Below are 13,293 nucleotides of genomic sequence, written 5' to 3' on the forward strand. Positions count from 1 at the left end.
GTCATTTTCTTTATTTCCTGTCGCTGTCACAACGATTTGCACAAACTAGAGTAAATAACTCTTGAATAGAAAACTGATGTCTTCTATCCAAATTAATCTTTTATTTCCTGCAACGAATGGCATACGTTACTCACCATGTCATAAATGAAGTTTGTTACCCAGTAGCATGTCACACCAATGCCTGAAATGTGCTGCAACTGTTTGGCTTTGGTTTGATGTTCCCTTACAACATAGGTGACAAAGCTGGCGGTGGTGACAGAGTAGCCCATCAAGATAGACAGTGCCACTAAAATATCGATTAAACTGCTGATTCTAGAGTGAGCAATAGGGAGAGGAAAACACACGTAAGTTGTTGGAACTCTTTTCCTCTCAGAAAAATTCATAACCAAAACCATCAACCAAACAGTACAAGAGTTGGCTGTGACACAAATAAGGCATCCTGCAAGGCAGCCAGATAATATCTCCAACGTGACTCCGCCGTGACCCCAGAATAGATGTAGTTCTAGTGCATCGGAATTGACTAGGGATATTTGATAGAAAAACCTCGGTCTCCAGCGGTTACAGAGTCTGTGCAAGGGATGTATCCTTCTTGAGCACAGAAACCATACTTATTTGCTATGCAGGGAAGTTGAAGTGATGTAGCACTTATCACTTGACTTATAAAAGCAGCAAACGCTGTGAGTCTGCAGTCAACAAGCTCTACTTGGCAAGCCCACTCTACACCCTTGCAGAAACTTCCTTTTATCCCTGTCAGTGACATATTACCAGCCCTTCTAGATTGACATTCATTCAGATACAACTGTGATTTCCAATTACAGCACTTTATACAGAGGCTCAGCCATGTCAAGGAGAAAGTAGTCATGCTAAAGATATCTGCTTACGTGGCTTGTTCTTGGTCTTGCACTCCTGGATAAGGATGGCTATACATGATGATGCCTTAAAGAAGAAACAGTTCTTCTATTAACAGGTATTCAGTTAATCAGAAATACCAATTTTTAGATGAATAATATTCAACACTTTCCTCCTTATCATCTAAACAATTTTATTTGGGGGACCTTTTTATAAAGGAAAATTATTTTTCCCCTAATCCCATGAATGCCATACGATTGGTGGCACTCACATAAAAAGAGGTTTTTCACATTGTGTTTAGAACCTTTCGGAAGGGAAGGAGAATTTATATTTCTTCTTTTTTTTGAGACGGAGTCTTGCTCTGTCACCCAGGCTGGAGTGCAGTGGTGTGATCTCGGTTCACTGCAAGCTCTGCCTCCTGGGTTCAAGCGATTCTCCTGCCTCAGCCTCCTGAGTAGCTGGGACTACAGGTGCCTGGCACCTCACCCGGCTAATGTTTCATTTATTTTTTTTATTTATTTATTTATTTATTTATTGTATTTTTAGTAGAGACGGGATTTCACTGTGTTAGCCAGGATGGTCTCAATTTCCTGACCTCATGATGTGCTCGCCTTGGCCTCCCAAAGTGCTGGGATTACAGGCGTGAGCCACCGTGCCCCACCCCAAGAATTTATATTTCTTATATTGCCTTTCCCTCTAGTGTGTTATATTTAAATAATTATGTTCCATCTTTTCCTTCTATCTGGTCATATATATGTTTGTATTTCAACAGCACTTCAGAAACGTACATTTAAATAAGCAATTCAAAGAGGGACCAATTATTTATATGAGGATCCCTTAAAGAGCAGATAGTTACTTCCTCCATCCCTCTTTAGTGCTGTGTCTGTGGTGGGGAAATAGTATAGCCTGAGCAGACTCCTCCTTCCCTTTTATTGCTTCTAAGATGCTTATTTTTCTAGAGCTCTACCACAGTAGGGTTTGGGAACTTCAGCCATACCCGAGGCCTTTTCACTGAGACATAAATGTCTAAGAGGATTCAGAGATACTAGCTGGCTTCAAAAAAGTGGTCACTTACTTCCAATACAGTCCCAAATTGTGGGGATCTCCCAGTATTGCTTATGCTTGAGTAAAAAGCAAGGCTCTTTTTTTCCCTTCCTTAGGGGACCTTGGTTAGCCAAAGTCAAAAATGAGCTGTCAACAGTTTCCCAAAGGAAAAAAATGTGAAGGTAAAGTATGTACTGCCTGAGTGACTGTGGAAAAGAATGGTAGAGGATGCCATTGAAGATGGCAATACTTGTTTTGCCTAATACTTGTTCCTATAGTGTCATAAACTAAGTGGGAGCTTTCTCACTTACTGTTCATATAGTATTAGCTCATTGTACTAGAATGTTAAGGCCCTTGTGCAGCACTGAATATTATAGATGATTCTAAAGGCAGATTCTCTCAAGTTATGTTTATAATTTTTATTAAGTAGAATGTAACATCTTTTAAAGTTATGTTCTGCAACTGTTGTATATTAAAGAAAAAATATATAGTTAAAAAACTAACAACAACAAAAAAAAACCAAGTTGATTTATAATGTTAATCACATCATTGGAGGCATATATTTTTCTTATCTTTTGTATAAATTAAGGGGCCTTTTTATTTATTTATTTATTTTTTGAGACGGAGTCTCGCTCTGTCGCCCAGGCTGGAATGCAGTGGTGTGATCTCAGTTCACTGCAAGCTCTGCCTCCTGGGTTCATGCCATTCTCCTGCCTCAGCCTCCTGAGTAGCTGGGACTACAGGTGCCCGCCACCACGCCCGGCTAATTTTTTGTATTTTTAGTAGAGGCGGGGTTTCACCGTGTTAGCCAGGATGGTCTGGATCTCCTGACCTCGTGATCCGCCCGCCTCAGCCTCCCAAAGTGTTGGGATTTCAGCCATGAGCCACAGCGCCCAGCCTACGGGGCCCTTTTTAACTGAGATTCAGTTTTTCTAGGGGCCCTACTTAAACCCTAATGCTAAATTATTATATAGGCAAGGGAGAACTTTTATTTCTGTTTTGTATTTCAGAATCAAGAAATACTCTATTTCACCAGAGAAATCCTTGCAAATACATTTTACTCCACTATGCAAAATCCTGTAGAACCAGTTTTTTATACATATTTTTAGCTGAAAGATCAAGGAAATGTGTCACAGTTGGGGACCTATATCATAATTATCTCTGTAGGTTCTACAGCATCCAGCATGATGTCCAAAGTAGAGAGACTGGTCAATAAATGCTTTTAAATGAACTCAAATCTTAAAATTTCAATTAATATTTTTCTCACATATAATATATATTAAAAATAAGACATCTTCTGATGTCTCTACAGTTATAAACCTTAAATTAGATGCTTCCCATGGACCATTGCTTCTAATGCAACAAAGTAAGAATAAACACTGGAGTGGAAGGGGCAATGTGTTAGTATTCTTGAAAAAGAGCCTTGTTGTATAACACTTGTTAAGGAAAACAAGCAAACCTGTATTTTCTGAGAAGAAAGAACAGAATTTTAATGTTATATTAACCACTAGAGGGAACCACATGAATAGAATAGATATTGACATTGCAAAGGAAAGCTAATTAAAAGACTTATTAGCATGTTAGAATTCAAAGAAAATCAATTTTACAGTTAAAGTAAAATCCCAATTCATGCAAAATCTAACAAAGATGCCTTCAAACAACTAGTGTGTTGAGGGAGGCAGTGGGAGAATAATTGGGTTGATTGTTAAAACCAGTAATACTATTACAATGGTAGACCTCATACATGCATTAAGAAACAATAAAAGTAAGTTAGGGTGATGCAGCATTTCTTCTTTGAAAGAGATCGGGTTCCTTCCAGAGAGGGTGGAAACTTACCACTTCTGTAAGTCTATTTAAGAAAAATTATTAGAGGCTAGAAGACATACTGTTACTAATATCTATATAACTCAAGCTACATCTTATATTAGTTTTAATTAAACCAGTTTAGGGTCAAAATAAACTTTATGTTTTAGAATTCTTAATTCTTTATACTCTGTAATTTAAAATATAATGTTAGGAGCTACAACAAGCCTGCCGGAGTCTAGAGTGACTCAGATTGCCTTGGTCTAAATAAAGAGCACTAATTACAAAGGAAGCCAGAATACAGTTTTTAAAAAGCTGACCCTTCAAAAGCAGCATTGGTCTCTTGTTCTCTTTATCTTTGCTACATTTTCCCCTAGTTATTTCTATAGTTCTTATACTTTCATTGTCTGTCTCAACAATGAATGTCTTTTGCTCTGAATAAAACACTCTACTGAAAGTACAGTATCCAATAGTATTTCACACCAGGTTACACTAGACCCAATTCACTTTAGTCATCATTTAATTTAATTTACCACTTTTGACTTTGCTCTTTATTGATACTCTAGATCTAAGGACTATCTAGATCTAAAGACTATTCTTCTTGGTTTCCCCTACTAGGAAAATGCCAAAGCAATTGAGAAAAAAAATACTGTTTTCTCTGAAATGAAGACTCTTCAAGATTCTGATGCTGGAATGAGTATTGGACTCTTTGGTCTACTTCTACAGTCACCAGTACATCTGGCACACACTATGATGCCCAACAGTAGAGAGATGAAAGAAATGTAGATGTTGGCATTTCTAAAAGAGATGTTGTATCTTTTATCTTACTTAATAGACTATTAGACTATAAATCTCAATCTTGGCCAGCAAATGTGTTTGCCAGCTTTTCTTTATTCTTTAAAAAAAAAATTGTAGGATCAGCATGGAAAAATAATTTGAGCAAGGCTCAAGAAGATGACATGATCTGATAAACAGTAATTGAAATATGTATATGTTTTAAAAGTCTGTTTCAAATTTCAAGCCTTATTTTAAAAACCATGTGAAAGCCTCTTGTGAAACCCAACTGAAGTAGGCATGGCTGAGTTCAGAGGAGCAGTGTAGAGGATTAGAAAAATAAACAGGCAGGAGTGAGACAGCCCTGGATTCAAATCCCACTTCTAGGCCTTAGAGAAATGATATAATAGTAGGGGATAATAATATTCACCCTGAAGACTGCTGTAGGGATCATCAATATTTCATATAAAGCATGTCATATGGTCAGTGCTCAATGAATGGCAATGCTTTTGTCCAGTTATAGAATTTTTTAGTATAAAAGTTTTGTCTTTCAGAAAATTAACGAAGATATTCAGGACCAGAATTCAGCTCTGGATCAAATAGACCTGATATCTACAGAACTTTCCACCCAGAAACAACAGAATGTACATTTTTCTCATCACCACATGGCACTTACTCTAAAATTGATCACATAATCAGAAGTAAAACACTCCTCAGTAAATTAAAAAGAACTGAAATCATAACAGTCTCTCAGACTACAAGGCAATTAGATTAGAACTCAAGATTAGGAAATTCAGTCAAAACCACACAACTACATGGAAATTGAACAACCTTCTCCAGAATGACTCTTGGGTAAATAATGAAATTAAGGCAGAAATCAAGAAGTTCTTTGAAACTAATGAGAAAAAGAGAGAATGTACCAGAATCTCTGGGAAGCAGCTAAAATAGTGTTAAGAGGAAAATTTATAGCATTAAATGCCCACATCAAACAGCTAAACATCTAGGTCTCAAGTTAACAACCTAACATCTTAACTAAAATAACTTAGAGAACCAAGAGCAAATAAACCCCAAACCTAGCAGAAGAAATAACCAAGATCAGAGCTGAACTGAAGGAGACAGAGACACAAAAAGTCCTTTAAAAAATCAACAAATCCAGGAGCTGTTTTTTGGAAACATTAATGAAATAGACAACTAGCTAGACTAACAAATAAGAAAAGAGAGAAGAATCAAATAAACACAATCAGAAATGATAAGGGGGATATTACCACTGACCCCACAGAAATACAAACAACCATCAGAGAATACTATGAACACCTCTATGCAAGTAAACTAGAAAATGTAGAAGAAACGGATAAATTTCTGGACACACATACCCTCCCAAGACTGAACCAGGAAGAAATCGAATCCCTAAATAGACCAATAACAAGTTTTGAAATTGAGGGAGTAATAAAAAACCTACCAACCAAAAAGAGCCCAGGACCAGATGGATTCACAGCTGAATTCTACCAGAGTATAAAGAAGAGCTGATACAATTTCTACTGAAATTATTCCAAACAATTGAAAAGGAGAGACTCCTCCCTAACTAATTCTATGAGGCCAGCATCATCTTGATACCAAAACCTGGCAGAAATACAAAAAAAAAGAAAAAGAAAAGAAAAAGAGGCTGGGCGTGATGGCTCACACCTGTAATCCCAGCACTTTGGGAGCTCAAGGTGGGTAGATCACCTGAAGTCAGGAGTTTGAGACCAGCCTGCCCAACATGGTGAAACCCTGTCTCTAATAAAAATACAAAAAATTAGCCAGGCATGTGGCAGGCACCTGTAATCCCAGCTACTTGGGAGGCTGGGGCAGGAGAATTGCTTAACCACAGAGGCAGAGACTGCAGTGAGCTGAGATTGTGCCACTGCACTCCAGCCTGGGCAACAGAGCGAGACTCTGCCTCAAAAAAAAAAAAAAAAAAAAAAGCTTCAGGCGAACATCCTTGATGAACATCAATGCAAAAATTCTCAATAAAACACTGGTAAACTGAATCCAGTAGCACATCAAAAAGTTTATCCACTACAATCAAATTCGCTTTCATCCCGAGGATGCAAGGTTGGTTCAACATATACAAATCAATAAATATGATTTATCACATAAACAGAACTAAAGACAAAAACTACAAGGCTATCTCAATAGACACAGAGAAGGCATTTGATAAAATTCAACATCCCTTTTGTTAAAAATTCAAACTAGGTATTAAAGGAACATACCTCAAAATAATAAGAGACATATAAGGCAAACCCACAGACAATAATATACTGAATGGGCAAAAGCTGGAAGCATTCCCCCTGAAAACTGGCACAAGACAAGGATATGCTCTCTCACCACTCCTATTCAACATAGTATTGGAAGTTTTGGCCAGAGCAATCAGGCAAGAGAAAGAAATAAAGGTATTCAAATAGGAAGAGAGAAAGTCAAATTATCTTTGTTTGCAGATGACATGATCCTCTATCTAGAAAACCCCATTGTCCCAGCCCAAAAGTTTCTTAAGCTAGGATAAGCAGCTTCAGCAAAATCTCAGGAGACAAAATCAATGTGCAAAAATTGCTAGCATTCCTATATACCAACAATAGGCAAGCAGAGAGCCAAATCATGAATGAACTCTCATTCACAATTGCTACAAAAAGAATAAAATACCTAGGAATACAGCTAACAAAGGAAGTGAAGGACCTCTTCAAGAGAACAACAAACCACTGCTCAAAGTAATCAGAGAGAACACAAACAAATGGAAAAACATTCCATGCTTATGGATAGGAAGAATCAATATCATGAAAATGGCCATACTGCCCAAAGTAATTTACAGATTCAATGCTATTCCCATTAAACTACCATTGACATTCTTCACAGAATTAGAAAAAAATTTTTAAATTCATATGGAACCAAAAAAGAGACAGAATAGCTAAGACAATCCTAAGCAAAAAGAACAAAGCTGGAGGCATCACACTATCCAACTTCAAACTATACTACAAGGCTATAGTAATCAAAAAAGCATGGTACTGATACAAGAACAAACACATAGACCAATAGAACAGAATAGAGAACTCAGAAATAAGACCAACATACCTACAACCATCTGATCTCTGACAAACCTGACAAAAACCAACAATGGGGAAAAAGATTCCCTATTTAATAAATGATGCTGGGAGAACTGGCTAGCCATATGCAGAAAATTGAAACTGGACCCATTTCTTACACCATATTCAAAAATTAACTCGAGATGGATTAAATACTTAAATGTAAAACCCAAAACTATAAAAACCCTAGAAGAAGATCTAGGCAATACCATTCAGGACATAGGCACAGGCAAAAATTTCATGATGAAAATGCCAAAAACAAAGCAATTGCAACAAAAGCAAAATTTGTCAAATGGGATCTAATTAAACCAAAGAGCTTCTGCACAGAAAAGGAAACTATCATCAGAGTGAACAGACAACCTACCAAATGGGAGAAAAATTTTGCCATCTATCTGTCTGACAAACGTCTAATATCCAGAGTCTATAAAGAACTTAAATTTACTGGGGAGAAAAAAAAAAATTAAAAAGTGGGCAAAGAACATGAACAGACACTTCTAAAAAGAAGACATACATGCAACCAACAAACATATGAAAAAAAGTTCAACATCACTGATCATTAGGGAAATATAAATCAAAACCACAATGAGATACCATCTCAAAATAGTCAGAATGGCTATTAGTAAAAAGTCAAAAAACAATAGATGCTGGCAAGGTTGCAGAGAAAAAGGAGAGCTTTTACACTGTTGGTAAGAATGTAAATTAGTTCAACCATTGTGGAAGACAGTATGGTGATTCCTCAGAGATCAAGAGGCAGAAATACCATTTCACCCAACAGTCTTATTACTACATATATACCAAAAGGAATATAAATAATTTTGTTATAAAGATACATGCACATATATGTTCACTGCAGCACTATTCACAATAGCAAAGACATAGAATCAACCTAAATGTCCATCAATGATGGACTGGATAAATAAAATGTGATACATATACATCATGGAATACTATGCAGCCATAAAAAGGAATGAGATCATGTCCTTTGCAGAGAGATGGATGGAGCTGGAAGCCATTATCCTCAAGAAACTAATGTAGGAACAGAAAACCAAACACTGCACATTCTCACGTATAAGTGGGAGCTGAATGGTGAGAACACATGGACACACGGTGGGGAACAATACATACTGGGGCCTGTCAGAGTGCAGAGGATGGAAGGAGGGAGAGCATCAGGAAGAATAGCTAATGGATGCTGGGCTTAATACCTAGGTGATGGGTTGATCTGTGCAGAAAACCACCATGGCACATATTTACCTATGTAACAAACCTACACATCTGGTACATGTACCCCTGAACTTAAAATAAAAGTTGAAGAAAAATAACAATAAAATAAACAAGTAACCACTAACATATGTCAAAAAAGAAAGTTTTGTCATCATGTTTAGATTTGTGAACAATATTTGTAAACATTAATTGTTTTTAAAAATTGTTTAGCCTGTAGACAAGCACATCGTTTAAAAATATTTTTCTATGAGCTATATCTACTTGGTTCACAGCAGACATGCACATGAAGTCAGCATTATTATCCTGATTTGATAAATGAGAAAACTAAATTAACCCAAAGTTAAGAGGATTATTCAGAATGTTCCATCTGGCGGTAGTTACTACTTCTAAACTCCTTTTAAAGACCTGTGATTTAGATACCATAAAATACGTGCCACTGTGAAGAAACAGGATATAAAGTGCATTTTTATACGGAGAGTAACAAAAGTTGCAATACAAGACACTTTTGCATTAGTAACTTTACCATGTCGGGCAGCATCGTATTTTGACATGTTAACTCGCAGAAGGAAATTATTCAGGCTGTTGAGGTAAGCTGGAAGGGAGTGATAGCCTTCTGGATCATACCATACCTATTAAATTCCAAAAGAAGGCAAGATCAATATTGCATTCAAATAAATGAGGCTGTCTTAACATCTGACAGGCTATCTTATTTATATTTAAAATAAGATCATCAATTTTCCAATAATTTATTTTATCTTGGAAGATTATGCACTGTTCTCTAGAGTATTGACCATAGGCCTATAAATTTCCAATTTGGAAACAGGCAGAAATTGGGAAGAGAGTTGTTCTGTGGACAGCACTAAGTTATTAGTTATTCAGGATCTCTTCTAGGCAAAGCTTGAAATAAACTGGAGAAATCATTATCCACATCCCTGTGGCAGATCCATGGGATTCTGAGACTAGAACTAAAGTAACCTGACTGTCAATAATGGTAATAAAAACTAATAGAATAGACCAAGCTGGAGAAATAAATAAAATACACATACATTGTGTCCTTAGCATAAGATTAAAAACCTTGAAATTCCTCCACTAATTTATTTTTTATTTTTTACTATTTATTTATTTATTTATTTGGAGATGGCGTCTCGCTTTGTCGCCCAGGCTTGAGTGAAGTGGCGCGATCTCGGCTCACTGCAAGCTCCGCCTCCCGGGTTCATGCCATTCTCCTGCACAGCCTCCAAGTAGCTGGGGCTACAGGCGCCCACCACTGCGTCCGGCTTTTTTTTTTTTTTTTTTTTTTTTTGGTATTTGTATTTTTAGTAGAGACGGGGTTTCGCCATGTTAGCCAGGATGGTCTCGATCTCCTGACCTCATGATCCGCCCACCTCGGCCTCCCAAGGTGCTGGGATTACAGGCGTGAGCCACCGCACCAGGCTTCCTCCACTAATTTTTGATTCCGAATTATAACCTACAAAACGGGGTGTGATTTTACATACTATGTCAAAAATAGATTTAATATACTGATGAACCTCAATTCAAGAAACCCAATTAATAATTCAAAATGGCACAGTTGATTTGGAGAGAAATGATTTTATATTAGAAATTCCCATGTTTATGCAAAAATATTTACTCTGTGTGTGGAGAGAGAAGAGAGGAAGAAACGGAAGGCACTGAAATCCCCAGCACCACTATTTACTTTCTATATGATTTACTGTAAAAATCAGCTAAAATAGGCTCAGTAATATTTATCACACAGGGATGCTGTGAGGAGAAAATTAGGTAGTTTGTGTAAAAGATGATACTAGTGGTTGGCACATAAAAGTCACGAAATGGACATTAGTTTCCGCACTTTCCCAAAGACTGTGTATGTCTCTTACTACCAGATGAGAAATATGTGAAGACAACTTTAAATCCCTATGAGTACCATTGATCACATAGGTAAGAATATGCGTTTTATCCCGTGACTCTATCTCATTTTAGGTATAATCTAAAAGGAAAAATACGTGAGCAGAATTATTTATCTCCATTAAATTCGGTTAAGTTTCCAGGTTCTTTAAGAAGCAAAGGTAAACAACATGCATTTTCATTCTCTAAACAGTTATGACATATATACTATTGAAAAGTGCAGGTCATAAATACATAGTGTTACCTCTGAAGGAAGTACATCCCTTAAACCATCACACAGATTGAGAAATAAGAATTGCCAGCCTCCAGAACGCCTTTTCCCTGACCCTCCATGTCCTTCCAAATCCTAATACCCTCCCTTTCCCCTAAACAAATGGTTGAGTTTTGCCTATAAACTCTCAAAGTTTACAGTAAATGTAATCATAGTCAGTGTATTCCTTTTTGTCTTTTCTTTTCCTTATTGATAATGTTTGGGAGATTTAACTTCCTCGTTATATGGAGCTGAGTTCTTTCATGTCCATTGCTGAAAGTTTTATTGAATGAATATGAAACAGTTTATTTCTATATTCTGCATGTGGGTATTTTGGGTTGCGTTTTTGGCTATTATGAGAAATGCTACTATGTATACACATGTGTACATGTGTCCTGATGCTAATGTGTACCTGTTTCCCTATGGCACATACACAGATTTGGAACCACTGTGCCCTGGGTTATGCACAATGCCAAATCGATTGTACCCATGTTTTGTTTTCACTTCATGAAAATGCTTAAACATATCAATTTCACTTTCTCATTTGTATGACATTCCAGAAAAAAGAACAAAATTTACCTTGGCAAGTGTTCTATTGGCAGGGACTCCTGTTATATCAAAACGAAGGTCTTTTGTCAAAGGCAGCCCAAAACTCCAACCTCCATATCTACAGAGAGTAATAAAAATGTATCTTTGGTTTAGTGGAGAAAATCTTCTTAAATAGATCTAAAATACTTAACAAGGAGCTCAACATTTTTTTCTGTTAGGAACACATTTACAGTATAAAATGAATACTACCTGACAAATATTTTACATTTTTATCAATTCTTTTTATCGTGTTTCAGTCTCAAGTGTACATTATAACTAGAGGCAATAAGTTCTTCTAAACAATTGCATATGTGTAATAGTCATCCTGAAAATGAGTGACATATAATGTAATCAAGTTCTCCATCTTAACTGACCCATGCACTATCTCAAATATCTTAATATTTTAGTACTCAAATATTCCTTTTAGATAATTAATACTGAAGTGATATAATACCAGTTCATATCTTTTTTCAAATGGCTCAATTTCTTCTATATAACAAATTTTCCCCTATATTGTCCCCAGATACTATACATACATTTTTTTTCCTGAATATTTGAGGGCAAGTTGGGTCTATTTAACTGCTTGTCAATTCATGGTATAAAAATGAAAAGTTGATTTTTAAAATGCAAGTAGTAATTTTAAGAATAGGTTAATTTAACTGCCTACCAAATTAAGGTCAGATTAAATAAATAATGGTGCAATCACACTAGATAGTCACTAATCTTGTGACTATCATCCTAAATGTAATGCTATAGAGCTATATATTTTTGACATGCAAATAACATCATAGTATGTCATTCACTTTTTTTAAAGGCAGATTTTAAGATAGTTGGTTTATAATAAAACCCACTTTGTTAAAAATATTTACATGTATATCTGTGACAAGGAAACTTCTGGAAGGATATAAACCAAAATATCAATAGTGCTTATATCTGTGTGGAGAAATAATATTCTTTTTCTTCTTTTAGCTTATCTGTAGTTTCTAATTATTTTTTACAATGAATATTAATCATGGATATATATTGAGAAACAAAGGAGGGAAGAGATGAAAGAAAGAAGAAAATGGCAGCAATTGAAGGCCTACCAACTTTGTGTCTATGATAAATGCTTAGGTGGCTTAAGTACAAGCCCATTTCGTTGCTACATATGAACAACACATTTTGTCCACATGCAGATATCACACTCTTAAGTTTTGAGATATGCATATTGGAACTGAGGCCAGTTGTCATCAAAAGTCATGCCTTAAACCTCTCCAAGTTGGTATGAGCCAGTCAATAACTTCTCTTTGACTTCAAGGAAAAACAAATGTACAAATTTAACATTACATTTTTGAGGCCTAAAATAACCAATGGTTTTCAGTTTGCTCAAATAAATCTTAATTTAGAGTCATTATTTACATTTCAATATATAAGGTTGTTTAAATAAAACTGAGAATTTAACCATGTAAAATGTAAACAATAGAAATTTATATCTATTGTCTCTAGTTTAGAAGGCAGCTACCATTAAAATTAGAAAGCAATTAAATAGGTTATAAACAGAGTATTTTACCTTTTTTGGACAAACTCGTTTGCAGTTGATATAAGATAATTTTCCATTCGTTGCCCAGTGAGGTTATAAATTACTTGGGATGAGTAAGTTCTTCTGTGAGGTGGGGAATAGTTAAATTTAGGACATTCCTGGAAAATGAAGTTAAAAATGAATTTTTTCTGGCCAATGCTGTGCAAGTTAAATAGACAATGTCA

General features: G+C 36.0%; 1 protein-coding gene and 1 long non-coding RNA gene across 2 annotated transcripts in view; one reads left to right on the forward strand and one right to left on the reverse strand.

Annotated features, from left to right (window-relative positions):
• LOC105481164 (ATP binding cassette subfamily A member 12) overlaps positions 1-13,293 on the reverse strand; it is a 211,384-nt gene that overhangs the window by 26,896 nt on the left and 171,195 nt on the right. Inside the window, exons 37-41 of the mRNA XM_011740513.2 lie at positions 13,100-13,227; positions 11,542-11,629; positions 9,331-9,436; positions 882-936; positions 135-312 (exon numbers count right to left, since the gene is read on the reverse strand). Coding sequence (XP_011738815.2) covers positions 135-312; positions 882-936; positions 9,331-9,436; positions 11,542-11,629; positions 13,100-13,227 — 555 coding nt within the window. The remainder of the gene's footprint in view (positions 1-134; positions 313-881; positions 937-9,330; positions 9,437-11,541; positions 11,630-13,099; positions 13,228-13,293) is intronic.
• LOC105481162 (uncharacterized) lies at positions 838-4,553 on the forward strand. Its single transcript, XR_986807.2, has 3 exons — positions 838-967; positions 2,010-2,075; positions 4,315-4,553. It is a non-coding gene; the product is annotated as an uncharacterized lncRNA (long non-coding RNA).

The sequence above is a fragment of the Macaca nemestrina genome, chromosome 11, assembly GCF_043159975.1.
Source record: "Macaca nemestrina isolate mMacNem1 chromosome 11, mMacNem.hap1, whole genome shotgun sequence".
In the NCBI taxonomy this organism is placed as follows: domain Eukaryota; kingdom Metazoa; phylum Chordata; class Mammalia; order Primates; family Cercopithecidae; genus Macaca; species Macaca nemestrina.